The sequence below is a fragment of the Clytia hemisphaerica genome, unplaced genomic scaffold (assembly GCF_902728285.1).
Source record: "Clytia hemisphaerica strain Z4C2 unplaced genomic scaffold, Clytia hemisphaerica genome assembly, whole genome shotgun sequence".
NCBI lineage: Eukaryota > Metazoa > Cnidaria > Hydrozoa > Leptothecata > Clytiidae > Clytia > Clytia hemisphaerica.
This window is the reverse complement of record NW_027104594.1, coordinates 2000492-2025542: the sequence shown is the minus strand read 5'-3', so window position 1 is coordinate 2025542 and position 25051 is coordinate 2000492. Positions and strand designations below refer to the sequence as shown.

Below are 25051 nucleotides of genomic sequence, written 5' to 3'. Positions count from 1 at the left end.
AAGACCCACTGATATAGAATTCGGAACGGGGGAAAGGCCAAAGAACAAAACATTGAAAGGGAAGATATTTCTTACTTTTCTGAAGGAGAGCTTTTCCGATTGCTTGAGCATCTTTGAGCGCGTTGAAATGTTCCATCGAAACACCTGTCACTGTACAACGTACCATCTAAAAAATTATGAAATGACATTTTGGACTAGGATATCGCCCTTAAACAGCAAAATTTAATAACCTTAATAGTTAGGCCTAATGACCTTTACAAAGAATATTTTAGCCAGGCTTTTAAATCTGGTGCTCACTGGTGTTCAACGAGTTGAATCTACGACTCGTTAGTTCAATAACGAACGAGAAATCTAAATTGTTCCATAAACTTTAAAGTTTAACTTATTAGGGGGCTGGGGAAGTCAAACTACACATGTCAAAATGAGTCATACTGAATGACACAATATAAAAGGCGACTTTGTTTGAAATACAACAACAACAGTAACAATAAGAACAGTCGAAATTCTTACCGGTTTCTTTTTCCCTTTGAACGGTACTTTGGCGATTGAAGGTGGACCCCGCCCAGAAAATGTCGGGTCAATGACGGGGCCGTTAAGTTGTGTGAGTTGGTGGTTGCCAAGAGCATCCTCTTCGTTGGGGATGGGAACACCATCTTCATCTAATTCTTCTTCAGGGACTTCTGGATTGACATTCTTCAAAATTCCTAAGACAAAATAAAAGTGTGATGGACAGCAGTGCTTTATCTACATTCGGGTTAAAAATCGTTTTGTTAACCAGATTAGTTGTTTCGGTTTAGAAATTTAAACCGTTCTTTTGCTTGAAATATTAAACCTAAAGTAACCTGTACGTTTCACATTTTAAAAACACCACCGTGTACATAAAGTTTTGGATTTTTGTATTCGTGATATTCATGGCATAATGCTCTATACGGAAGCACCCGAAAAACACCGGGCGTTTGCCGCTAATTTTGAATGTATAGATGCTCCAAAATTTACTCCAAAATCATTTAACTACCCCGGTAATACTAGAAAGGTTTGGAATCGGGGAAGACCTTTTTCTCTAAAGGCCGGTCTCCACTTGCGCACGCTACGATCGCACTTTTTGGCTTCAATCCTTTTTGCTGGGAAAAAAGATTATGTCATAAAAATGTAACGCGCGCTCGAAAAAAAAAGTTGAACACATTTCAACTTTTTTTCAACCGTTACGTCAGATCGCGCCAATGGTGTCGCTTCATTTTTCTTTTGACCAATAGCGTGGAAGCTTTGCTCGAAGGAGACCGGCCTTTATGCCTTGTAGTGAAAATGTTCCCCTCTTGGAGCAGGGTAATCGTAAATTAGACTTTATTTTCGTGACTTTCATTGATTAGGCCACAAGTAAGAAATTTTGAAAGAGTGGATTCTTGGACTCAGCTCCTTAGAACTTTAGCGTTTCCGGTAAGATTCCACTGCCACTTTCTAGAAGTTACCAAAACTCCGATTACATTTTTTTTATTTAAGCATAACGTTTATAAGCATATGCAGGCTCAGTTTTTGGTACCTAAACAATGGCTCTATTGTTTGAGAACAACAGAATGCTAAGCATAATGGGAGCCTGATATAGGTGCAGTCACTTGCTTATAAAAAACATGTAGTTGATGTAGTTGCATAACTTTCCGTCTTATGCCAAATATCCCGGAAAAAACAGCGGAAAAACCCCAGAAAAGGGATTAGTCCAGGAAGTCGAATCTTATCTTAAAGGATGGTAACCATTGAAACGAAGGAAATGACTTACCTCGAGAAGCGTTAGCAAATGAAATATCTTTGAATATGGAATGGAAGTCATCGAATTCGTTGATCTCGACGTCATCAGCAAAAGAGATATTCTTCAACCTTTGATGGTACAAGAAAAAATACTATTCAAGCCTCTGTTTCATAGGATTTGTGTTTTTACGACGTGATTTTTTTCTACGTCACTGCAGTATGTATATACTTTTTATTAAGCACTCTTTTGCGACCTGAGATTAGATCAGATTTAGAAATGCAAAAAACAATGGAAGAGAGTTCTTGTATACTAAAATAAGTACTAAAATCACAATTCTCCCCCGAACTTTAAATTTTGAAAAACCTTCAAAAAACAATATATTTCGAGCTTGATTAAACACCTTCCCTTGAGCACAAAATGGTATATTTCATACATACCCATTTTTCAGTTCGCGTTGAGCAGCTCTTTCTTCAGCTTCTTCTTCCTCTTCACTGTTGACATCTTTTTGTTCTTCCACAGCAGGATCCGTTCCGTTGTTATCCATCGGCGCTTCTTCCACCTCATCCGGATCGTCATAATCGGAAGCGCTCTCGTCCTCTTCACGTTGTTTCTATCAATGGAAAAAAACCGCAAAATGGAAAAAAAGTTTGAATATGGGGTGGAGGATATAATATGTTTTGGAAATTTACCCTCGGACAATGTCACTTTTGAACCCCCGGACAACAGATCTAACCCCCTGGACAAGCATCAGTTGACCCCCCGGACAATAATATTCAATATATCTTCCGCCCCCTAGTCTGCACAATGGACAGCTCCAGGTTTTTAGACCTTACCCAAAAGTAGGAGTTTTACTCTGGAAACGAAGGAAGATATGACGTAGCCTACCACCCCCATGTAATTAATGCCCGTTATCGGTGGCATGAAGAAAATAGTTTATGATGAATAACAGTGGTCAAAGCACTATTTTTCTTCTGAGACGGAAAATTGATTTTAAAACAACAAAGTAGCACATATTCTTTAAATTTTGGTGAATTACGCAGAATTTTGAGACAGAAAGCTTCTCTATATACTTCACTGAAAAGGATATCCGTCTGAGATATGAAAGAACTTCTAACGCTGGGTGAATGACTAATAAAGTTGATTCTAGTAGAGCGTAATAGCGGCAAAGTTTGGTATGTCATTGTTTGAAACTACGCGGTAGTATCCGGTAAGCGTGGCTTTGGTTAATGGAGAAAAAAAATGTCTAGAAAATTCTCACCTCACGTTGCGCCCATAAAACTTTAGCAAATTTCGTAGTGACTTTTGCCCTTCGAAGGATTGTTATGATAGCCCTTGGTAGCGTTAACCGTTCAGATTTGTTGGCATCTTCACGACCAGGCCATAATGGCGGAAAGTCGAACTAGAGAAATGAGAAAAGAAAGAGTTTCTAAGTTCCAGAAATAGTGAATTGGTCTCATTCAACCTTAACTTAAAGGCCAAAGTGCGCGGTTCCAAAAACGTTCCGAAAAGGTCCATTTACCGACTCTCAAAACTACTTTGTTCTCAGCCATAAATACACTGGTTGCCGAGACCAAGTGATTTCGAACGGCGTCAAAGTTTTTGTCTGATCAACTCTAACGGATTACGATACGTCACTGCACTTAAAATGAAGGAAAGGAAGGAATTACATCTAATTACACTAATTTATCAGTCTTTCGTGTCTTTCGTACTCTTAATAAACAAATATGTAATTAGGTCAATAACTCTTCCACTCGATTTATCAAATCAGTATTCACCACGTTATAATAAGACACACAAAACAAGAGTGCCTTATTATGTAAAAATATCCGGTGGTCCAAAAAAAGTTTCCTTAAAGTTTCAAATATTTCTATCGACTTAAAATTTCGTGTGGCTAAACTTTTTTTGGACCACCCGGTATAACCCGAACGAGTAATAATCGTTAAGAATTCTTTTCAAAGGACTCACCATATCTCTTTCATCATCCGTCAGTTGACCTGTCAAAAAATAAACGAGAGCTCTTTTCATACCGCGAAGAAGTGAAACTCGTATCCCTTCTAAACAGAGGAACCTTGGCTTCTGATCATCAATTTATAATTTTAGCTAGTATTGAAAGAGGCCCCCAGTCCCTCAATTCACGTATTCACGCTCAAATATTTACCAGTTCACATATTCACGACATAAAAAAGGCTCAATCACGTGTCACGCCGGCCCTGGGGGAGCCCTAGAAATGCTTTAACTTCTAATTTTTTACAGTCTTTATTCGGAGGTCAGGCAAGTTTCTCTACAGTGATGTAAACGCGATTTTAAAATATCTTCGTAAACCAAAGAAAAACCAATAAAAAGTGATAGACCTACCTGCGACGATTCTGAGAACCATGCCTTTGAGAGGGCCACTACAAACACGATCGATGTAATCGTACAACGTCATGTGATATCGTAGCACGAATAGTTGCTTGATCATCTCTAGCTTGTCGCTCTGTATAAAACGGGTTTCTAAATCATTACATTAGGACATGAAGGACAATGCGTGTATCTATGTGGTCGCTTTAGACCACTCATAGTAATTTTGTTAAAGAAATCGTTGAAGAGTTAAAAAGTTCTTTCATGGATTTCCAAAACAACCTTACAAATTAACAAATCAATTCCTCTTCTATATTTTCCACCTTTCCTCGGATATGGAAAAGATATAACATGCTAAAATTCAGGATTTAAAGATTCAAGCTAGAAGTGGTAAAAATTCTTATTCAAATCTTTCAAAGAATTCCATCCTTGCGCTTTTTATAAGTAATATACCTCTGATCGAGAGATGATGAGACGGCAAAGAGATTTGTCATCATCTACTCCTCGGTAATGTGTGGCATGTAGTCTTTCCACGAAGAAGTTTGGTGGGTTTTGAATGTAATGAACTGCAACGAACAAAAATGAAGTCGATAGAAAGATAAAAACACAACCTCGACGCGTACTAAAAAGTGAAACAGCAGATTTCAGAAAGAACATTGCAAGGATATGGCCTTCGTAAATAATTATAGGCTGCACGCATTCTCTCCTCTGATATGTTTTGATATAGCAGATGCCAAACGGGGATAAAATTCCCGTTTGAGAGTTACCCCAATTTTGGGGTAACATGTTTCAATTTTCTTTAAAAGGTTTAGAAATCCAATGATTATATTAATTTCTAGCCATTCAAATTTTCATTCAAATCTCTCATATAAAACTTTCTAATCAAGTTTCCAAAACTCAAAAATACAAAGACGGGGGTAACTCTCGGACGGGAATTTAAAACACGATGAGCATCCTCTATATCAAAACATACCCGGTGTAGCGGTAAATTAAGACTCCGGGAGATTTGCTGGGATATTATGACTTCAAGAGTCCTGATCTCCCAGGAAATTTAGATCGATACGGGAAAATAAGACTCAAACTAAAATTCGTTTTTAAAGGTAGAAGAGTCCTATTTTCCTAGACTAGTAAACTAGTCGGTTATTACTTATAATAAAACTGTCAATCAAATAATGTAAACACTAATTAAATATTCAGCGCGCGTTAGAGAAAAGGAAAATAAATTCAGAAAAGACACGCAAACTCACCTCTTCGATTCTTTTTATTTGGAGCTTGAATTTTTTGTATATGGGTCTGTTTTCAACGACTAGTTTACTAGTCTACTATTTTCCCGGTAAAACATGACTTCGCTGATAAAATCTAATTAAAGTCTTTCTATTGCTAAAAAAACCTGAAACAACTCAACCCACCGTATTTGTGACTTTTGAGTCGTGGTTTCGAATGTGTTTTTTTGTCAGTAAATTCAAGGGTGTTAGTTAGATGCCTGGAGTAGGAGTATTCAGATAAAAATAGGTGCTGGCTATATCATGCGCACCCTCAGGTTTTTCAACTTCAAGAGTCTGTTAAAAGGTTACCAAAACGTCAAAAACAGTTTCTCTTAAGGGTCGAGTTTTTCACATAACCGAGTCAAAAATGGCGAAAAGTAGGAATTATTTTTCAAGAATCAGAGAATTTTTTTTACAATCGAAGAAATTTCTGTGAAAAAGTCTCTAAGGGTCACCTTCCCAGAAAAATTCTGTCTCTCTTAGGGTCAGGGTTCGGAGGTTTAGTTCGCACATACCTAGCATCCCGTAAATACCACCCACTCCCATGGGAGATGACTTTGCATATTCATACAGATTTATCATTGTGTTAAAAATATGAATACAACATGATTTAGTGCATCCTTGATTTCTTCATGATTTCACCCCTGTTATTCTAGAAAAATTTTTACCACACGTGACAAAAATTATACATTATTGGAACTACAGTTGACGCTCTCTTGTTCGATTTTCAATCAATGGGAATGGGATTTTCATCGAATACGGGAGCGTATCGAATAGTGGAAGGTCTCCCTTATCCGATAAACACGAGGTAAATATTGAATTGTAGAGATGACGAAGAAAAATTAATAGGCCATGGTCATTGGCCCCAAAAATAAAAAATAAAATTGAAACATTTTTACTGAGTCCTAATTTCCCTCCCCGATCTTAATTTACCGGGCATTTAGGACCCGAGGGGTCTATATTTTCCGAGAAATCAGGACTTTAAAGTCCTAATCTCCCGGGTCCTAATTTACCGCGACACCGGGGACGTGTGCAGTCTTTGGAAAAATAAGATTCCAACAACAAAGAAATTCAATTCAATATTTTCGCAACTGATGACATGAAACTCAGAGTGTTGTAAAAAAAAAAAGAACTTTTGTACATCAACAAAGAAAGTTTTTTTTTCCGGATCCAGTGATGTTTGAAAATTGGAAATACTTACTGATGGTAATAATTGCCATCTGGAAATTCCCTTTCAAAATGCTGATCAAATCCGAATCCAATTCTCGTTCAGTCAGCTATGAAAGAAAAGAAACAAGGAATAAAATAGTGCTGGTTAACCAGTTTGGACAGGAAGACTACACGTATTTTTATAAGAACAAACTATATAAGAACATAAGGCATATGGGAAAAATGTTAAGAACAAGTTAAGAACATTTTAAGGCTTTGCGGACCCTAAAAAAACTATTTTCTTAGGAAAATGGCAAAAATACTCACAAAATGGTGAAAATAAGAACACGTTAAGAACATTTTTAGGCTTAAGAACATCCGAAGGCTTCAAAAATTTAGGATGTTCTTATAAAAAAACGTGCAGACCCAAAAGGATAGCACAGATAGCATTTGATGCTTGGAAGTATGAAGTAATCTCAGACAAAAGCAGACAAGTACGATGATGCCAGTTTCAGGCGTAGAATTTTATTGATTGTTCAAATGACAATGTTATTGTCTTGACCAGATTTTGATCGAAAATCTAATATGGCATTTATTCGATACTCTCACTGAATAGTCTCTGGGTGGATTTTTGTATATGAACTCCGGACTAGTTGGCCCAGCGCTAGCGAGTGGGCCTTTAAAGAGAGTGTCACTATTTTTTTTCCGTGTTTCCTTCTGTGTGTCCGTTTTGGTAGAAACGGCGCTTTATACCAGTAACACACTTTTTGCCGTCTGGAGAGGGAAAAGCTTGCGAAAGTCGGGTACTGGCTAAAAAAGATATATTTTCTGATTTCGCGCTCCTTAAACAACAAACGTTTTCAAAACAAAACAGATACAAGATGGCGGTTGAAGCGAGGAGATTGATTTCATGTGTTGATTCTTACTTTCTTGAACATTTTCTTTGCTTTAGTGGTCAAGAGACTTTCAAACCAAAGAAACTTTGTAGTGATTTTTTTTTGTAAACTTTTTCAACATTCTGTCATATGTTATAGTTTTCATAAAGCTTTCTGAGTGAAAATTCTATACCTTAAATCAATTTCTGACTTTCACTTTTAGTTTCTTGTTTTCAAAAAGACTTGATTCTGGAATTTGCTGATGAACACTAAAATGGAGTTCATGTGTAAATTATAGCAAGATTGGAACTTTTTCAATCATACTACGTGTGAAAATGGTTATTTCTAGATCTGTCTCGTTTAACGAATTGGTGGCTTGATTTTTCAAACTCAACACGGAATTATTTCAAATACCGATATTAAATGGAATATGGCAATGGAGACTAAAATGCAGCTCATGTGTAAATTTGAACAAGATTGGAACTTTTTCCATGATGCTACGTGTGAAAATGGTTATATATTTCTAAGTCTGTCTCGTTTAACGAATTGGTGGCTTGATTTTTCAAACTCGACACGGAATTATTTCAAATACCGATTAAATGGAATATTGCAATGGAGACTAAGATGCAGCTCCTGTGTAAATTTGAACAAGATTGGAACTTTTTCCATGATGCTACGTGTGAAAATGGTTATATATTTCTAGATCTGTCTCGTTCAACGAATTGGTGGCTTGATTTTTCAAACTCGACACAGAATTATTTCAATTACCAATTAAATGGAATATGGCAATGGAGACTAAACTGCAGCTCATGTGTAAATTTGAACAAGATAGGAACTTTTTCCATGATGCTACGTGTGAAAATGGTTATATATTTCTAGATCTGTCTCGTTCAACGAATTGGTGGCTTGATTTTTCAAACTCGACACAGAATTATTTCAAATACCGATTAAATGGAATATGGCAATGGAGACTAAACTGCAGCTCATGTGTAAATTTGAACAAGATTGGAACTTTTTTTCATGATGCTACGTGTGAAAATGGTTATATATTTCTAGATCTGTCTCGTTCAACGAATTGGTGGCTTGATTTTTCAAACTCGACACAGAATTATTTCAAATACCGATTAAATGGAATATGGCAATGGAGACTGAACTGCAGCTCATGTGTAAATTTGAACAAGATCGGAACTTTTTTCATGATGCTACGTGTGAAAATGGTTATATATTTCTAGATCTGTCTCGTTCAACGAATTGGTGGCTTGATTTTTCAAACCCGACACAGAATTATTTCAAATACCGATTAAATGGAATATGGCAATGGAGACTAAACTGCAGCTCATGTGTAAATTTGAACAAGATTGGAACTTTTTCCATGATGCTACATGTGAATATGGTTGTTTCTGGATCTGTTGTGTTTTACGAATTGGCGGCTTGATTTTTCAAACTCGACACAGAACTATTATAAATACTAATTTTAAATGGAATATGGACATGGTAAATGTAGACTAAAATGCAGCTCATGTGTAAATTTGAACAAGATTAGAACTTTTTTCATGCAATGATGTTGTTTCTTATGGAAGTTGAATTTAATGATATTTTGAATTTGATTGTTTACCTTCGGGTAGAAAGTTTCGAGCTTTCAACATTCAATTTATTTTTGATTGACTACTGTACATTATGTTTCGTTTATTTTTTCACTTCCCTGTTCTAAGAAATGAAGAAAGGGAGAATTATCCTTGTCGACTTATTTTTCATTTTATTTTGCTCGACGCAGTAAAATTTTAAATCCTTTGGACATCCCTTTCCTGAAATCTTGTTAAACATTTTTTGGAATTTTTGGAAATCGCGTAAATTACGCTTTTGCTGGGCCTTCACGCCTAACGGGCTTCTTGTTATATTCTAAAAAGACCTTATTAGATTAAAAAAAAAGAATCGTCTTGTTAATGACTGTTTTTCAAGTATACCTTTTTATATTCTTTGATGATTGCTTGCAACATTTCGATTGGATGTTGACAAAATACGTCGATTAATTTCTTGGTACAATGCTGACCTTTTAATTTCAATAGCTAAAAGGAGAAAGGTAACAGCAAATTAAAATACAATTTGTGAAAATCTCCCTGATTTCGTCTTCCTTTATGCTTCCTCATTGTGTTCGGTGAAAGCCAAGATAATATATATTACATTCCTTTGTCACAGACCCGGTGGAACCCCAGCTCCACTGGAAAATTTGGCCAAAATTTCATCAAATTGCACTCCACTGGATATTTTGACCAGAGAATAATATTTTGATAGAAAAAATTATTTCTACTTTAGGGAGAAGCTCCACCGGGGCTGCGAGACAGGCGTGTTATCTTGGTAAAATCTTAAATTTTAAAGTCTCTCTAAAGCAAAAATCTAAAGTATTTCTGGTGGACCCACTTGAGAAAATACCCTTTGGAATTTCGGATGGTTCAAATACTGTATCACTTCGAACAATGGTGTTACGGTGAAAATGATTTAGCGGGGGCGTCAACTTACAGCACTGATAGCTTTGGCTTCTCGAGCAGCATCATCTTTCGTCCAATTCGCTTCTTCTTCACGTTGGCCCTACAAAATGACAAAAAGTAAATATATATACAATCATAATTAAGACCGTTTGATTATTTTAAGCCCCCGCCCCCTATTAAGCAAATTGAAGCGTAGAAAAAAATTTGGGATTGGGTATGGTCCACTGAAAATGCTTGTCACCTTTTTGATTTCAATACATGGTTGTATTTCATTGAACGTAGCACAGTTCAGAATGAACACGAAAAGATCTCTTATCTCCTCGCTAGATAAAATTGAGGTTTTCGGTAGACTAGACTCTACTTCTGACTGAACTTTGATTTTCATTGCTTTCTAATAATTTTTGATGACGCTGAGTCCAGTGAAGTAGACTAGGAGCATTTGACGAGGTTGCTATTTTGAAAAAAAAAATTTAAAATCCAAATAACAAAAAAGCTACTTGAAGTTGAAAGATATAATTAAATAAGAAACAAATTAAACATCAATAACAGATTTTGAATCCCTTAATTTCAAATAAAAACATAGCTTCAATCATTGTTTTTTTACCTTGCAAAAAAAAAAACGAAAATCTGGCGGACTGTTTTACAGCTTCATGATGACAGTTACTTTACATACATCATAAATTTTGAAAAAAGTACACGAGATAACTTTAACTTTTAAGTGACTTTTATTAAAGCACTTTGACAATAAATAAGCAAGATTTTGACTCAAGAAAGGGAGTATTTTATTGCAATTTTATAAAAAAATTAATAAATAATCCAGGAATATAAATGCTTTTTACCACCGTACAAAAATTATTTACACTAGACAGCACTTGAAATTAGCTTATTTTCTTATCTTCGAAACGAAAATAACTTTATTTATTTCCTTATTCTCCAAAATAAAAGACTGATAAGGCCTTAAAGGAATAAAAGGGAGTAAAAAACAAGAGACACAATGTGTATAACGCGAGACAGGTTCCACATTTTATTATGATAGTAATGGGTCGAACCGAAAGGCTGGCTCTCTCTCTAAAATAATACAATTATTTTCTAGGTACAACAATTAAAGAAAAACCTTTCCTTAAACTAAATAAAATAATCAAAAACTACTTCGACTCCGTCTTATTACTTTACCTCTGCTGAAAAAACCACGAGAAAAGGATTTATCCGATCCTGACGCAAATTTTTATCTATCTTTTATCTAACCAAAACTCGAAAATCCGATATCCCCCGGACAAAAACTTTCAAACCCCGGTGGTCAAAATTGGGTGCCCAGACTGTCTCTGAAAACTGAGCTGTTTGAAAGAAACCGTAAGGACTGAAAAATTCGAGAGAAGGTAAAGGATACCCACATCCTTCAATCACATGTATATTCAATAGAATATATCTGAAAATCGATGCACCCTGGCATATGTAAAATGCACCCAGGCATGTATAGACACAATCAATATGTACGTAAATAAACATCTTTTCACAAAAATTCCACATAATTATTTTGAGATTAAATTTGTGCTAAAATTCTGGATGGAAATCATGAACTCAGAGGGTTGCTAATTAGAGAAGCTACTAGTTAGAGAGAGTTTCGATCGACTTGTGAATAACTGTAATCTGTTAACCCTTTTGAATACCACGCGCCAGTCCGAAAAGATTTAATTTACGGAACGCAAATTAACCGAATACGATATTTTTCCGAAAGCGTAAATAAATTCATTTATTTTCTTATCTTCGAAACGAAAATAACTTTATTTATTTCCTTATTCTCCAAAATAAAAGACTGATAAGGCCTTAAAGGAATAAAAGGGAGTAAAAAACAAGAGACACAATGTGTATAACGCGAGACAGGTTCCACATTTTATTATGATAGTAATGGGTCGAACCGAAAGGCTGTAAACTAATAGCATGTGTGAAGTGAAAAACTCAAATAGAAGGGTGGCGACTATCCCTTAAATCAAAGACCTAAGTTTCTTGAAATAAATAAAAGATTATCAACATCTTCCGAGATATATCGGTTTTTAACTCCAGTGGTCTTCCACCGACCGTGCTTTTGAATCAATCGATCCGGTACTCCCATATTTGCAGCTGCTGATGCACCTCCGGATCTCAAACTGTGCAGTCCGTAGTATTTTGGATCCAAATTAACACTTTTCAACGCAACAATGAAGTGGTCTCGAATAGTCGAATAGCCGATGGTCTTGTTGGCTTTCCTCAGCTTTTCCTTCCCTTTAACGTTAGTTATCCCCCTGAAAATAAATTCATCAGAAATATCATCAATATTTATTTTTCTCAGATAATTAATCAAGTTCAAAACTGGACAAAGCCTGGAATTAGTACGGGCTATCAAAACCCAGTGTCCTTCTCTGTAGACATCCGTCTTACTTTTCTCAATAAATAACATCAGATAATCCTTAAAATTTTTGATATCGGACCTTCTCAAATTTTGACATTCACTAAACCTTAGAAATCCGGTGAACGAAAGAATCATAATGACTCTCATCCTTAAATTTTTGAGACTGCAATCCTTGTTTAAATATTCAACAGCTAAAGACAATTGTTCGACTGTAAGGGCTAACTTTTTCTGCGCAACATGATTTAGCATGCGTTTTACAGCTTCTAATACGTGTTTTATCATAGAATTGTCTGAGAAATGGACATTTATCAAAGAATGAAAATACTTTATTGCATGCACCGTTGCTTCTATGGCTGAAAAAGATTTTCCACTTTGGTATGAAGCTACAATAAAAAGAATAATATATTGTTCTTGTGTAGGTAAAGGGTTGATTTCTTGAAAGCTACAACACCAACTTTCCCATTGATGAAAATAGCAAGTGTACTTCTTTGTGGTATTTGATGCTCTTGATTGAGTTATTAAATTCGGCAGAAAGGACACGATCTCTTTCAATGACTGATCCTTTACATCAAATTGAGAATTAATCACTTGTGCTAGAGTGTCGTCTAAATAGAAATTATGATTTCTTTGAAATAACAAAAAACAAACTTTCCTTTATTTTGTAATCCTCAAAACAAAGATAGGTATATCATCATTCTGACTGCACATCAATGCCTCTTTACAGTCCCCTGGGGAAAATAAATTTTTTGTCGAAGGAAAGAAAAGGTAATCTGAAATATATCCTTTGAATTTTTGAGTACTATCAACAATTAATGGCCAAAACACTGCAGAGGGCCAAAAAGGTACGATTAAAACTCCTGAAACTGAACCTTGACAAGATAAAAAATGTTTAATACATCTAGCAATAAGAAATGTAGGAGGCACCATAAAACAGTTTTCGTCTGTCCAGTCGAAAGAAAAGGCGTCTACTCTGAAAGTATCTGGACACCAATATTTAGAGCAAAATCGCTTGCACTTCGAATTCTTGTTATCTGCGAAGAGGTCTATAGAAAAAGGGCCCCATTTATTTTTAATAAACTGAAAAAGGGAATTAGAAGTCATCCACTCGTCATAATCAATCGATTTACTAATTTTATCAGAAATAACATTAAGTTTTCGAGAGATCCAAGTTACTGTGAGCTTGATGCCTTTCTCTTTGCACGCATCATAAATGCTTGTCGCTAAATAGTGTAAATTTGTTTTGTTACTACCAATTCTCACAATAATAGCTGCACTATAATTGTCTGTGTGCCATAGTAAAAACTTTCCTTTTATTAGAATATCAAAAGACTTAATTGCATGCAAAATGGCTAGCAATTCCCTAAATGTAGAGTTTTCGCTTTTCTCGGCAAAATTCAAATTACGGTAGCAAATGTTGTTTTCAGTGATAGCACCTACCCCAGTATCACTGGCATCTGAATAGACTTTAAGAAGAGGTGATTCGTACTTAATTATAGGCCTATTGTTAAGAAGTTTCAGTTTGAACTTCCAAAATAATAACTCGTCAACTACGTCATCAAAATTTGACAGATTAAATGGCCTATCCCAAGAGACTCTGCTTTCAATGCGCTTGTAAAGAAAACGTGTTTTTAATCTCACAATATTTCCCAAAACAAATTTCATAGAAATTATTTTACCAGCAACACACGCAAGTTTTCTAGCAGAAGCTTTGTTGATAGAAGAGAAAAGATCGTCTATTGATGCGAGAAGAGAAGAGATGCGCTGTTCTGTTATAGAGTAAGTTTTGCTTTCAAAATCGATGACTATACCTAACCATTCCATTTTTACTGAAGGTTCCCATTCTGATTTTTCGTTGTTGGCTACGAACCCTGAAAGTTCTAAAGAATCCTTAACAAATTTTGAGTTAGTTTTTGCTTTTTCTTTAGAATATTCAAGTGCCATGCCGTCGTCAAGGAAACAAGCGATCATGACACCGAATGAACGCCAGTATCTGATGAGAACTCTGACTACTTTTGTGAAGAGAAAAGGAGCTGAAGTAAGACCAAAAGGTAAAACAGTATATTGAAAATATTTTTTCGTCCCATCTTTGAATGTCCAAGAAAAACCCAAATATTTCTGAAAATCTTTATGAATATCGATGTGAAAATAGCCGCTCTTCAAATCAAATTTAAACAAAAAAGCTTCTGAATCGGAATCGATAAAATTTTCAAACATTTTCCAATCATCAAACTTAATTTTTTCTTTCCAAATGTATTGATTAAGATAACTCAAATCAAGGATTAATCGTCTCTTACCTCTGGAGTTGTAAGCAACTGACAAAGGACTAGATATGAAAGGTTTCGCAACTTCGCAAACAAAATTAAATTTAATTAGGTCGTTAACAGAGTCTTCGACAAAATCGATTTCCTTAAAAACAGACTTATTGTTTGGTAAATCATATGAGGGAGGCAAATATCTAAATGGAATGCGATAACCATCTCGAATAATATTGAGTATAAAGTCATTGGCCTGTAGAGTTTCTTCCCAAAAGCCTATATGCCTTTTTAAATTTCCTTTAACTTTATAAGTGGGATTTTCAGAATCATTAATTTTTATACCTTTGCCTTTATTTGGGCAGGAATGTTTCCAATGACCAGGCAATCCGCAGTGAAAACACGTGTTCGCTGGATGATGCTGCATTGGGAATCTCGTCAAAGTAGCTTGTTGTGGAATTACAAAACGTTGCGGTTGTGGATTGATCAATGGCGATTGGTGTGGTTGAACAAACGCAGGCTGGACGAATGAAGGCTGACTTTGAAAACGTTGCCCAAACAGATTTGGTTGAAAAGATGTTGTTCTTGGTTTTTGAACCTTGGTTTGCTGCTTCTTCTTCGTTATTGCTCGGTTTTCAGCTTGTCTCATCTTTTTGTCATCGTCACTATCACTGGCGAGCTCGTCCTGAACGTATTCTTTCACCGTGTCCCAACCAGCGGGGGATTTGTCAGCTAACCTGATGATTTTTTGACGTTTTGAGACGGTTGAAGAAATGTCATCTAAGCAGCTGGCTAGTCTCTTTTTGGATCCAGAGGCAGCTAGATCTTTGGCTTCGTCAACATAATCGTTTATATCCTCTAGGAATTTATATTGTAATTCATTAGTCTTATATTTAAACGTAATATCAACTTTTGAACGTTTTGTTGTCTTGTTTTGATCCAACTTTCTTTTTGCATCCTGTTCACGAAACTTGTCTTCCAGCATATTCGAAATATTCTGTTGGAACAAATTCAGCTGGGCCCAAGGATCTTGGGGTGGTTGTTGTTGGAGAAGGGGATTGCCTGCCTGGGTATTAATTGGATTCGGTGGCTGATTGAATTCTTCTCCATCTGTACTAATTATTGCTGGATTAAGCTGAAATAAATTGACCTGACCTGTTGACGTATTGGGTTTAGTTATCGTAGACGTTGATGTTTTCTTTGTAGTTCTTTTCCTTGTGAGTGGTGGCTGATCTGCATCCATGTTGAAAAATCTTGTTCTGCTCATACGCAAGCTACTAGTTAGAGAGAGTTTCGATCGACTTGTGAATAACTGTAATCTGTTAACCCTTTTGAATACCACGCGCCAGTCCGAAAAGATTTAATTTACGGAACGCAAATTAACCGAATACGATATTTTTCCGAAAGCGTAAATAAATTCATTGATCTGCCAGTTTATTAATCTTCCTTCACTTCAGAGTCTGTTGCATTCGTTTCAGAAAAATTACTTTTGGTGTCTAAACTGTTTACAGCTTGCTGTCCATGGGTATGGCTGTCTTTGCAAGTTCACCAGGCAATAACAACTTGACTGCTTCTTGGATCTCGTACGTTGTAACAGTACTGCTTTTATTCATATGTGCCAGCTTCGATGCTTCATTCGCTACACCGTTGAAAATGTCCAGGATGAAAGAATTCATCACTTTCAAGGAAGATTTGGAAATCTCTTGTCCAGGATAATTTCTCTCCAATACTTTGAAAATGTAGTTCTTGTAACTTTCACGTCGTCTACTTTTTCGTTTTCGTGTTTTTGAGGGGGAGGGCTTTGCATTTGAAGATTCTGATGTTTTCGTTTTGCTTTCAAGACGTGCTTTCGTCATTTTGTAACTTCTGGGACTTCAAAAAAGCTTTGTGTTTCTGTGTGTTTTACTAAAGACATATTTTTATTTTTGTCAAGGAAAATTGAAAACATCAACAGTAACGAATTCGGACGCGAAAGAGACGATCATTCGAATATTTTTTTCAATCGAACGTTTGTTTATCCTATTTTTGAACCCACGTTCGAATGTAAAAATCGAATGTTTATTTATTTAAACCTCTTGCGGACGCGAAAGAAAGCATAGAATTTCATGATCGAACGTTTTCAATCGAACGTCCAGTTATCTCATTTCAGCATATAAATAAGGCAAGAACTTTGGCGTTAAGCATCACATCTCACTTCTGAGAGGAAAGTATCAAGTGATATCTAAATTCAAAATGGCTGGAAGTCCAAGAAAAGCAAGTCCAAAGAAGGCTGGATCAAGAGCTGCTAGTCCCAAGAAAGCTGGAAAAGCAATGAAGAAACGAGGACGCAAACCTGGAGCCAAAACCAACAAACGAAGAAGCAAAAGACGTGAATCTTACACCATGTACATCTACAAAGTCTTGAAACAAGTTCACCCTGATGTTGGAATCTCGAGCAAATCCATGAGCATCATGAACTCTTTCGTCAATGACATCTTCGAACGATTGGCTGGTCAAGCATCAAGGCTTTGCATTCAAAACAAGAGGTTGACCATGGGATCTCGTGAAGTTCAAACATCAGTTCGCCTCTTGCTTCCAGGAGAGTTGGCCAAACACGCCGTCTCAGAAGGAACCAAAGCTGTCACCAAATACACCAGCAGCAAGTAGATGAGTCATCTTGGACATGGATAAAAACGGTCTTTTTTAAGACCACAAATCTCTTGAAAAACAATATAAATTTGTCTATCTGTTGTTAATCAACGTAAACTCAGGCTCGTAACCCAGATATTCACCCCCATTGATACAGAATTCGCTGATGACATTGTTCTTGTCAGCTCTTAAGCTTTTAAGCACTCAAAACTTACTAAATATATAAGAATCGGCTGCTAAGTTAATTAAACGAATCTAAAACCGAGCTTTTCAGTCTTATTTCCATTTTTTTATTTATCCAGTTCCCAAAACATCGTAACTGTTTTGGATACCAAACACTCAAGAAGGTCGAGGAGATTACAAATACCTAGAGTCTTACATTCCCTCATCAGAAAAACATGTTAAGATTCGCAAAGCGCTCGACTGTGTGTGAAAAAATAGAATCTAGACATCTCTTCTCGTTTCTAACTTTAAGGTCAGTTTTCAGGTTAAGGTAAGTTTTTGAATCTACTATAAAGCTTTTCCTTCTTTATGGTTCAAAAACAGCAAATTAGACAAGCTAGATGCTGAATGGACCTACCTGAAGATTGATGTAAAAAGAAAATAGGAAAAAAACGCCAACAATAGTAAATTAAAGGTTTTAAGTTTTTCATCCAACATTTAAAAATAATGCTAGACTGGTTTGCCCTGGCCTTTAATAGTAATGGCTAATTATGACATTTTACAATTTTGAATTTTTTGTACAAAAAATCCGAAAAAGCTAATGAACAAATCCCAAGAAATCCCAATCTTAAATCGAACGAACGAACGAACGAACGAACGAACGAACGAACGAACGAACGAACGAACGAACGAACGAACGAACGAACGAACGAACGAACGAACGAACGACGAACGAACGAACGAACGAACGAACGAACGAACGAACGAACGAACGAACGAACGAACGAACGAACGAACGAACGAACGAACGAACGAACGAACGAACGAACGAACGAACGAACGAACGAACGAATGTTTTAACTCACACTGGCTAGGCGCATCATCATTCGTTGAAAAGCACTGATCGTTTCATCTTCCACGTGGTCAATCAATTCTTCGCCGTAACCTGGACACGTGGTGGTGAAAGAAAGGATTTTTAATTTCGTCTAGGTTAGGTTTATGTTATTGTATAAAGGCCGGTCTCCACTTTCGTGCGAAATGGGCGACAGTTTTTTTCTTAACCTTTTTTGCCTGAAGAAAAGATTACGTCATAAAAAAGTTTCGCGCAAACAAAAAAAAGTTGAAGGAAGTTCTACTTTTTTCATCCATTACGTCAATTTCTACCAATGGAATTGCTTCATTTTTCAACCGACCAATGACCTTACAAAAACGTCAAAAAGTTTTCGCTCACGTCGCGCGAAAATGGAGACAGGCCTTAACAGTAGTGTTTTAGTTTTGTCGAATTGGGATACTATCTGGCAACTACAGTTGACGCTCTCTAATTCCACGTTCTTCTGTTTGATACGCTCCATTATCCGATAATATTGAAAGCCACCTTCGGATAGAAAGTCTCCTAAATGACGCTTTACGATTCTACACAATCCCTTATTAGATGAAAATTCGATTCCCCTTGAAAATCGAATACGAGAGCGTCAACTGCGGTGTACGTAAAATATCGATATCGAAATACCTCTCTATAACGTCACCATTTCATAACCTGGAAATAGATTTTCGAATAGTCTTGTCGTGCGACTTTTTGCCAATCGAATTTTCAAAAACTAACTCGTGCGACGAATGGTTTATTAGGGAGAATGGACTATATAAAATTTTAAAAAAACTTACGAAGAGAATATGCATTTCTGATTTCCTCTAATTCCTAAATATGAAAGAAAAATCTTTAGTAAAACTGTTAATGCAACAACTCGCCTCTCAGTACCAAACTTCTGAAAAATTTTCGAGTTTCAAATTTAATTTTCTATTCGATCGAAGATTCAACACCTATAGACATTAACAGATAGTGCCCACAGTGGCCTATTAGACTGTAGCAAAGGCTGGCCTTACGTCCACAACAAATTTCGCTTAGTAATAGTACTTTTCCAAACTTTTTTCCCGATTATTACTATTATCTCGACTTATTTCCCCGATTTGTGAGTACGAACAAAAAACAACTGTCCTACAGTCGATGAAAAGGGATCTAATTTTTCTTAATTTTCAACAATGCGGGCAGTATTTTTTGGAAATTTTACATTGACAAAAATTTCATAAATTTCACTTAGGGAAAATGGTGTCATCCATTGAGGTTTTTTGGAGGCGCTTAAATGAAGGATGCACGCATACGCTTTACCTTGTTTGTTCTTGTGCAAAGAATCTCACACAAAACGTTCGCATCTTTGTGTAAACCCTAAAAGATAAAGATTGAATTACGATTTTTTTTAAACAGGCTTTGATAATAGCCAAAAATTTGATAGGTCAACCAATACCCTACAAACACCAGTTCAAGGTTTTAGGCTCTTAAAGAAGCAGTAGTCTATAGACGTAGCATATTCTAAAAGAAAATACAAAATCGATATCGTAATATCTTTGTCAAAGTAGAAAAAATCTTCAACATTTTCATGAAGAATCTTCTTCTAAAAACTGCTAAACCTTTAGTCTGAATCGCAGTGAACTTTCTTTGCTAGGGGATGAGCAGTAGCCTACTATACCTTGAGTGCATCCCAAAGACACATAGCATCAAATTCACAGACCGGAATCATCATGTATGACATCACACTTGCTACATCTGCTGGTAACGTTTTGCGCAAGTCCAGTAGTAAACTCTACGAGAGAAATCAGAAAATACCAGCTAGTCCTATACGTTAAACAATGTTGCAAAAAGCTAGCCCTGCTTATTATCCATGCTTTTGCTGGATATGAGAAAAGGGGCTTGAACTAACTCAAAACATTTCGTTCGGTCTGCAAAATACACGGTCAACGAACCTGTAGATAAGAGTCTCTGTAAATCTTTCTAAGCCATCGGCGATTATCGCAATTGTTTGAAATGATAACATCAACGGCTACTTCCAAATCTCCAGCTATAAAGAGTTAAGGAAGAAATAAAGATTATAAATAGTTATAGCAAACTTATTTAAGTCGTTAAAGCGAGCTTATGCGGGATTATAGCGAGATAAAAAGTGGTTTTCAGTCACGAGTGGTAAAGGGCCGATAACTGGACGTGCTATGTTTTTCGTCGACAAAGCTTTGATTTACACTAATTTATTATAAGATTAAAGCACAACCCTTTCAGCCTCAGAGCATAAGAAACACTTTTTGCGAGTTCCTAGACTCTCTTAGTTCCATGTCCAGAAAATTTTATAGAAAACCTTTAAGAACCTATAATAGGCGACAACTTGCAGGGGCTTAAAGGAATAGAACTTGACTTACGGCCGTTACGTGCCAATGCTTCTCTGATGATGACAACATGTCTCGATAACCTATTTTTACAATGAGTGATGTCTCCATTATCCAATCTTTCATCTGGTTTTAAGGGCGGTAAAAAATCAAACAGGGTGGATGATGGACGTTGACGATCTTTCAAACGCCCAAATTCATCAAGATCGGAGTCTGAATCTTGGTCTCCCTTTGCGTCGAAGAATTTCTCGTCGATAGTTTCAGGGCGGAGGGTGGCGAAGGTTTCCGCCTCGATCGCCTCCTCAATAACAATCAGTTTCTTTCGGTCTTCTTCATCTGTTGAACTTTCGGAAAATTCTTTGAAGTCCATATCATCATCATCCTCAAGTTTATCATCTTCTTTGTTGTAAACGATTCCTGAAAGGAAAAAGAAACCAGGTGCTTATGAAATTCACTGGAAATACTGTTCTGGTTGGTATTCATTTTCCCACAGTATGACGTTAAACTAGGGGAAAACAGGACGCTTACTAAAGAAAATAGTATTTACTATGGCCATAATATTTGGCACAAAAGGAATTTCCTTGTAAAATTTTAAAAACATCAAATAGTTTTTAAGTGCCTTAACTTAGGGTTGGAAAGCAGATTTTTAACTCAGAGTTTTAACATGAAAATTAGGAGCTTAGGATCTGAGGATCCAAAAGCTTGTGAATGGTCCGTCTAAGCTGAGAATATAGCCTGAAAGCTAAAAATCAAAATATATACGTGATTAGGTTGAAGGCCTGAAAATGTCATACCCGAACTTTAAATTCAGCAAAACGCTGAAATACCCAAAAATCCCAACATATCCTGACTAAAATTGTAGTAAACAAAACCTTTTAGCGAGTTCAAACATAGCGTTTTTTTTTCGCCTCATGAATAGAAAGTGCATAGCTTGACTTTCCGTGGTGAAGGAATAAGTATTTTTAGCATAGAGGCGGTAGATGAAATTTGTATTACACCGGGTTAGAATCAAGAGATAATTCTCATAAATTATAGGATGATATTAGTTCTGCTATTATCTTCAACCTCACGATCTATAGTAATTTAGGTGCATAGGAAATAAAGCCATTCTATTGGTTACATTTAAGTATTACGTCAATTCTAACCAATAGAATAGCTTCATTTCCTTTCGGAGCGAAATAGAACCGTCACGTGCGAACATAGCCTTAGGTGCATAGGTTTTTTTACTTACCCTTAAAATATCCTAAAGATTGGGACATTGAGCGACGACCACGTTAAAAACAACAATTTCCCAAGGGGGCTTCAAAAACTATTAATAGGGAATATTGAATTCCGTAAGGAAATACAGTTGACGCTCTCTAATTCGATCTTCAAGGGGAATCGGATTTTCATCGAATAAGGGAGCTTATCGAATAGTAGAACGTCGTTTACGAGAGTTTCTTGTTGGTAGGGACTTTAAATTTCATCGAATAATGGGGCCTATCGAATAGTAGAACGTCGAATAAGAGAGCGTCAACTGTAGTCAAAAAACTTTTTTTCCACAACATCATACCTGTTTCTAACTGTTTGTTTTTGATAGTGTTTTTCTCTTCTCTAATTTTCCGTTCCTCCTCTTCTTTTTCCACTTTCCGTCGTTTCCGCTCTTCCGTTTCATCGTCACTCGTCTTGTAATGCATGTAACTGAAAGTGTTCAAAGAGAAAATAAGGAATACATATTCTTTTTATTAGCATTCTTTTTTTGGAAAACTGTTTAAAAAGCGTAAGCTCAAATTATACTTGTGAAGAAAAATGAACATTTCCAATTAATTACACAAACAAGAGAAATGGACAAATGACTAATAAGGGATGCATATTCTTTTATGCTTATTTTTTTCACCAAATCCAGTGTTCAGTGTACTTATAAACGTTATAAAAAAAAACATGTCTTGATTGTTTCAAAGGTCAATAAAGAAAGGTAATCTCGTACCCAGAGCCACTTGCACCACATTTTGATTTTACCTGATCGGGTTATAGGTACTTTCGTGAGCGCTACCAGAATCTTAAAGTAACAAACTAATAGGGACTGGGATCGAAAGTGTGAAAAACGTTAACATATAAGAGGATTGAAGCCAGGTCAACACTGAAAATCAAGCGGTATTGAAAAAAATATACCATCAATAGTCGCGAAGAAAATGTTTCAGGGTTAAAAAGGATATGAAAGAAAATCCAGCGTAAACCGGGAAAAGTAGAAATTCAACTTTAGAATCAATTTTTCCTTTTTAGCCCTACCGAGACCAAGAAAAGCACTAGGATGGAAAATAAAGAAGCTAACTTTTAGAGCCCGTTTACATGGTTGAAATCAGACCGTAATAAGTTTGTCTTTTTTCAAATTTGTTGAAAAATGACCGTTTCAAATGACCGGAAATTTCAAAATGCGTGAGTATGGGATCGAAAAAAGTCACGCACTTCTTGGTACTACCGTCTAAGTGATAATCCTCGTACAAAGCTTACACAGTCTTTTTCTTCTTTCTTCTTTTCTTGCGCCGTTTTGTGGGCTGTTCAACCACCATCTCTTCTTTGGGCGGTGATTTCACTTTGGTGATTTTGTTGCCTTCAGAATCATATTCGCTCTCTGAGGGCGGATGGGGCGGTTGTTTTTCATCCGCCGATAAAAGGTTCGCTAGTTCGTCATCTACATCCTCATCTAGAGAGTCAAAAAGAGGATCTTTGAAATTTGTCGATTTAGGACACTGTAATAGCACTTTATACACCCTCTTACTAAATAAATTTACCAAAATATACTTGGTTATTTCTAATAAAGAAATGACTGAATTAATCTTCATATAGGTTGTAAATTAAACTTAACGACATAAGCTTCATCATGTTCTTTGTAGAAACGTAAAAATCAACTTTTTATCAACTTACCAATCTTATTGTCGATTTGTTCTTTATTTTTTTCATCTTGTTTTTCTTCTTCAGTCACATCTGTGTCCGTTTCACTTTCACTTTCACTTTCCGATTCTTGTAATACCACTTTCTTCTTCTCTTCCTCTTCATCATCTTTTACTTGTTCTTTTTTCTCCTCTTTCACTCCTTCACCTTCTTGATCCATTCCATCGAAAGTTTGTTCACTCTCTTCTTCTTGTTCGTCGTCAGCTTCTTCGTCACTCTCTGATTTGTAATTGATGTACTGAATCTGTGGCCAAAAGAAAGAGTAAAACATTCTAGAAAACATTTTCTCTACGATCGAATCTTCGATATTCGAAATACTTCAGTTACTCAAATGTTTAGATACAGCCATTACAAAGTTTTAATCATGTATCTGTGGCCAAGTGAAAAGAGCAAATGGTAACCCTTCATACTGTAATTAAAACACAAAGGATCCTTTACTTGAACTTTCTAAAAAATTGTGTTCCCTTGGCATAAAAAAGGTTTCTATTACCATCCTCCAACACACTCAAATTCTAACAAGACCGCTTATATTTCATTCATTTCTAGTTAACATTTCAACCGAAGGTTATCAGGGTCCGTGAAAACTACATGAATCATATATGTTCTAAGGAAAGAGAGATTTGATCAGTGTTTCAAAGAGGCTGTTTAGTTTGCATTCTTTGGAATGAACACTAACCTCTTTGATATCTCCTTGTTCAATGGCTTTCCTCTTATCCTTAAGAGTTTTTTTGAGTCGGCTTCGTTTGTTCTCCTTGACCGTATCTTTCAGGTAGTATTTCTGATCTCTCATAATATACGTCCCCTTTTTACCATCCTTCAACACATAGACCGGTTCATCTTCACTCCAATCACTGCCTTCTTCCTCTTTCGCATCCGCTACGATTTTGAGGACGTGTGATGGAGGTGTGAAGTTTATCTCCACCTTGGGGTACTCGACGATTGGCATTGGAGGTGGTGTATCTGGCTTGTCAAGGTTCTGAAATATGAAATCAATCAGGATTCAAACATCGTATGTATTGATTAAAAAAGTTTTTCCTCGCATTTTTCTTTGTCAGATATTTAGCATCCTCTCTTCGACAAACATAATATGTAGATAAGATGAAACTTCTTACACGTTTTTTGTATAAGAGGAAACTATATGAGAAGATAAGGCTTTTGATCGCCAAAATGTTAAGAGCAAGTTAAGAACATTTTAAAGCTTTGCAGACTCTAAAACACCCCATTTCTTAAGAAAATGGGCAAAAATAGTCACAAAATGGTGAAAATAAGAACATGTTTAGAACATTTCAGGCTTAAAACTCAAAAAATTAAGAACATCCAAAGGCTTCAAAAATTTTGGATGTTCTTATAAAAAAACGTGTACATGATAGCGTATTTTTCAAATCTTACCGCATCAAAATCGAGTTTATCGACTTCTTTGACTGGTTCAGGTGTGGGCGTGGCACTCGGGATGTAACCACGCCCTTCATTCTCTTCGTCACTCTCTTCCCCGTCTTCCTCTGGTGAAAGGATCTCTGTCGAATCAGACTGAAACAAAGTGATATAGAATTCACTATTAAAACTCTTAGCAACATAACTGGCACCCATCGTTGTTTTAACGTTTATCTCATGTTCACAACGTCTATTTAA

At 36.2% G+C, this 25051-nt stretch overlaps 4 protein-coding genes across 4 annotated transcripts in view; 2 read left to right on the top strand and 2 right to left on the bottom strand.

The window, feature by feature from the left end:
• LOC136823927 (uncharacterized) overlaps window positions 1-25051 on the top strand; it is a 402896-nt gene that overhangs the window by 222376 nt on the left and 155469 nt on the right. The window lies entirely within an intron of this gene.
• Window positions 1-25051, bottom strand: part of LOC136823875 (uncharacterized) — a 69240-nt gene that overhangs the window by 28283 nt on the left and 15906 nt on the right. Inside the window, exons 8-29 of the mRNA XM_067080031.1 lie at window positions 24812-24949; window positions 24099-24398; window positions 23396-23666; window positions 22982-23174; window positions 22044-22171; window positions 20525-20908; window positions 20081-20175; window positions 19807-19920; window positions 19449-19505; window positions 18947-18980; window positions 18151-18230; window positions 9888-9956; window positions 9335-9436; window positions 6548-6623; window positions 4535-4647; window positions 4097-4217; window positions 3707-3735; window positions 3000-3140; window positions 2179-2351; window positions 1772-1869; window positions 511-704; window positions 76-166 (exon numbers count right to left, since the gene is read on the bottom strand). Coding sequence (XP_066936132.1) covers window positions 76-166; window positions 511-704; window positions 1772-1869; window positions 2179-2351; window positions 3000-3140; window positions 3707-3735; window positions 4097-4217; window positions 4535-4647; window positions 6548-6623; window positions 9335-9436; window positions 9888-9956; window positions 18151-18230; window positions 18947-18980; window positions 19449-19505; window positions 19807-19920; window positions 20081-20175; window positions 20525-20908; window positions 22044-22171; window positions 22982-23174; window positions 23396-23666; window positions 24099-24398; window positions 24812-24949 — 3001 coding nt within the window. The remainder of the gene's footprint in view (window positions 1-75; window positions 167-510; window positions 705-1771; window positions 1870-2178; window positions 2352-2999; window positions 3141-3706; window positions 3736-4096; window positions 4218-4534; window positions 4648-6547; window positions 6624-9334; window positions 9437-9887; window positions 9957-18150; window positions 18231-18946; window positions 18981-19448; window positions 19506-19806; window positions 19921-20080; window positions 20176-20524; window positions 20909-22043; window positions 22172-22981; window positions 23175-23395; window positions 23667-24098; window positions 24399-24811; window positions 24950-25051) is intronic.
• LOC136823876 (uncharacterized) lies at window positions 12049-15837 on the bottom strand. The gene is made up of 2 exons (XM_067080032.1): window positions 14840-15837; window positions 12049-12135 (listed from the first exon to the last, which is right to left on the bottom strand). The coding sequence occupies exons 1-2, from the start codon at window positions 15759-15761 to the stop codon at window positions 12128-12130; spliced, it is 930 nt and encodes a 309-aa protein (XP_066936133.1). The 5' UTR covers window positions 15762-15837; the 3' UTR covers window positions 12049-12127.
• LOC136823885 (histone H2B, sperm-like) lies at window positions 16526-17583 on the top strand. Its single transcript, XM_067080042.1, has one exon. It carries the CDS (start codon window positions 16727-16729, stop codon window positions 17138-17140), a length of 414 nt encoding a protein of 137 aa, XP_066936143.1. The 5' UTR covers window positions 16526-16726; the 3' UTR covers window positions 17141-17583.

Excerpts from the sequence above, each read along its gene's own strand:
- LOC136823876 (XM_067080032.1), bottom strand. The coding sequence starts at position 15,761 with ATGAGCAGAACAAGATTTTTCAACATGGATGCAGATCAGCCACCACTC.
- LOC136823885 (XM_067080042.1), top strand. The coding sequence starts at position 16,727 with ATGGCTGGAAGTCCAAGAAAAGCAAGTCCAAAGAAGGCTGGATCAAGA.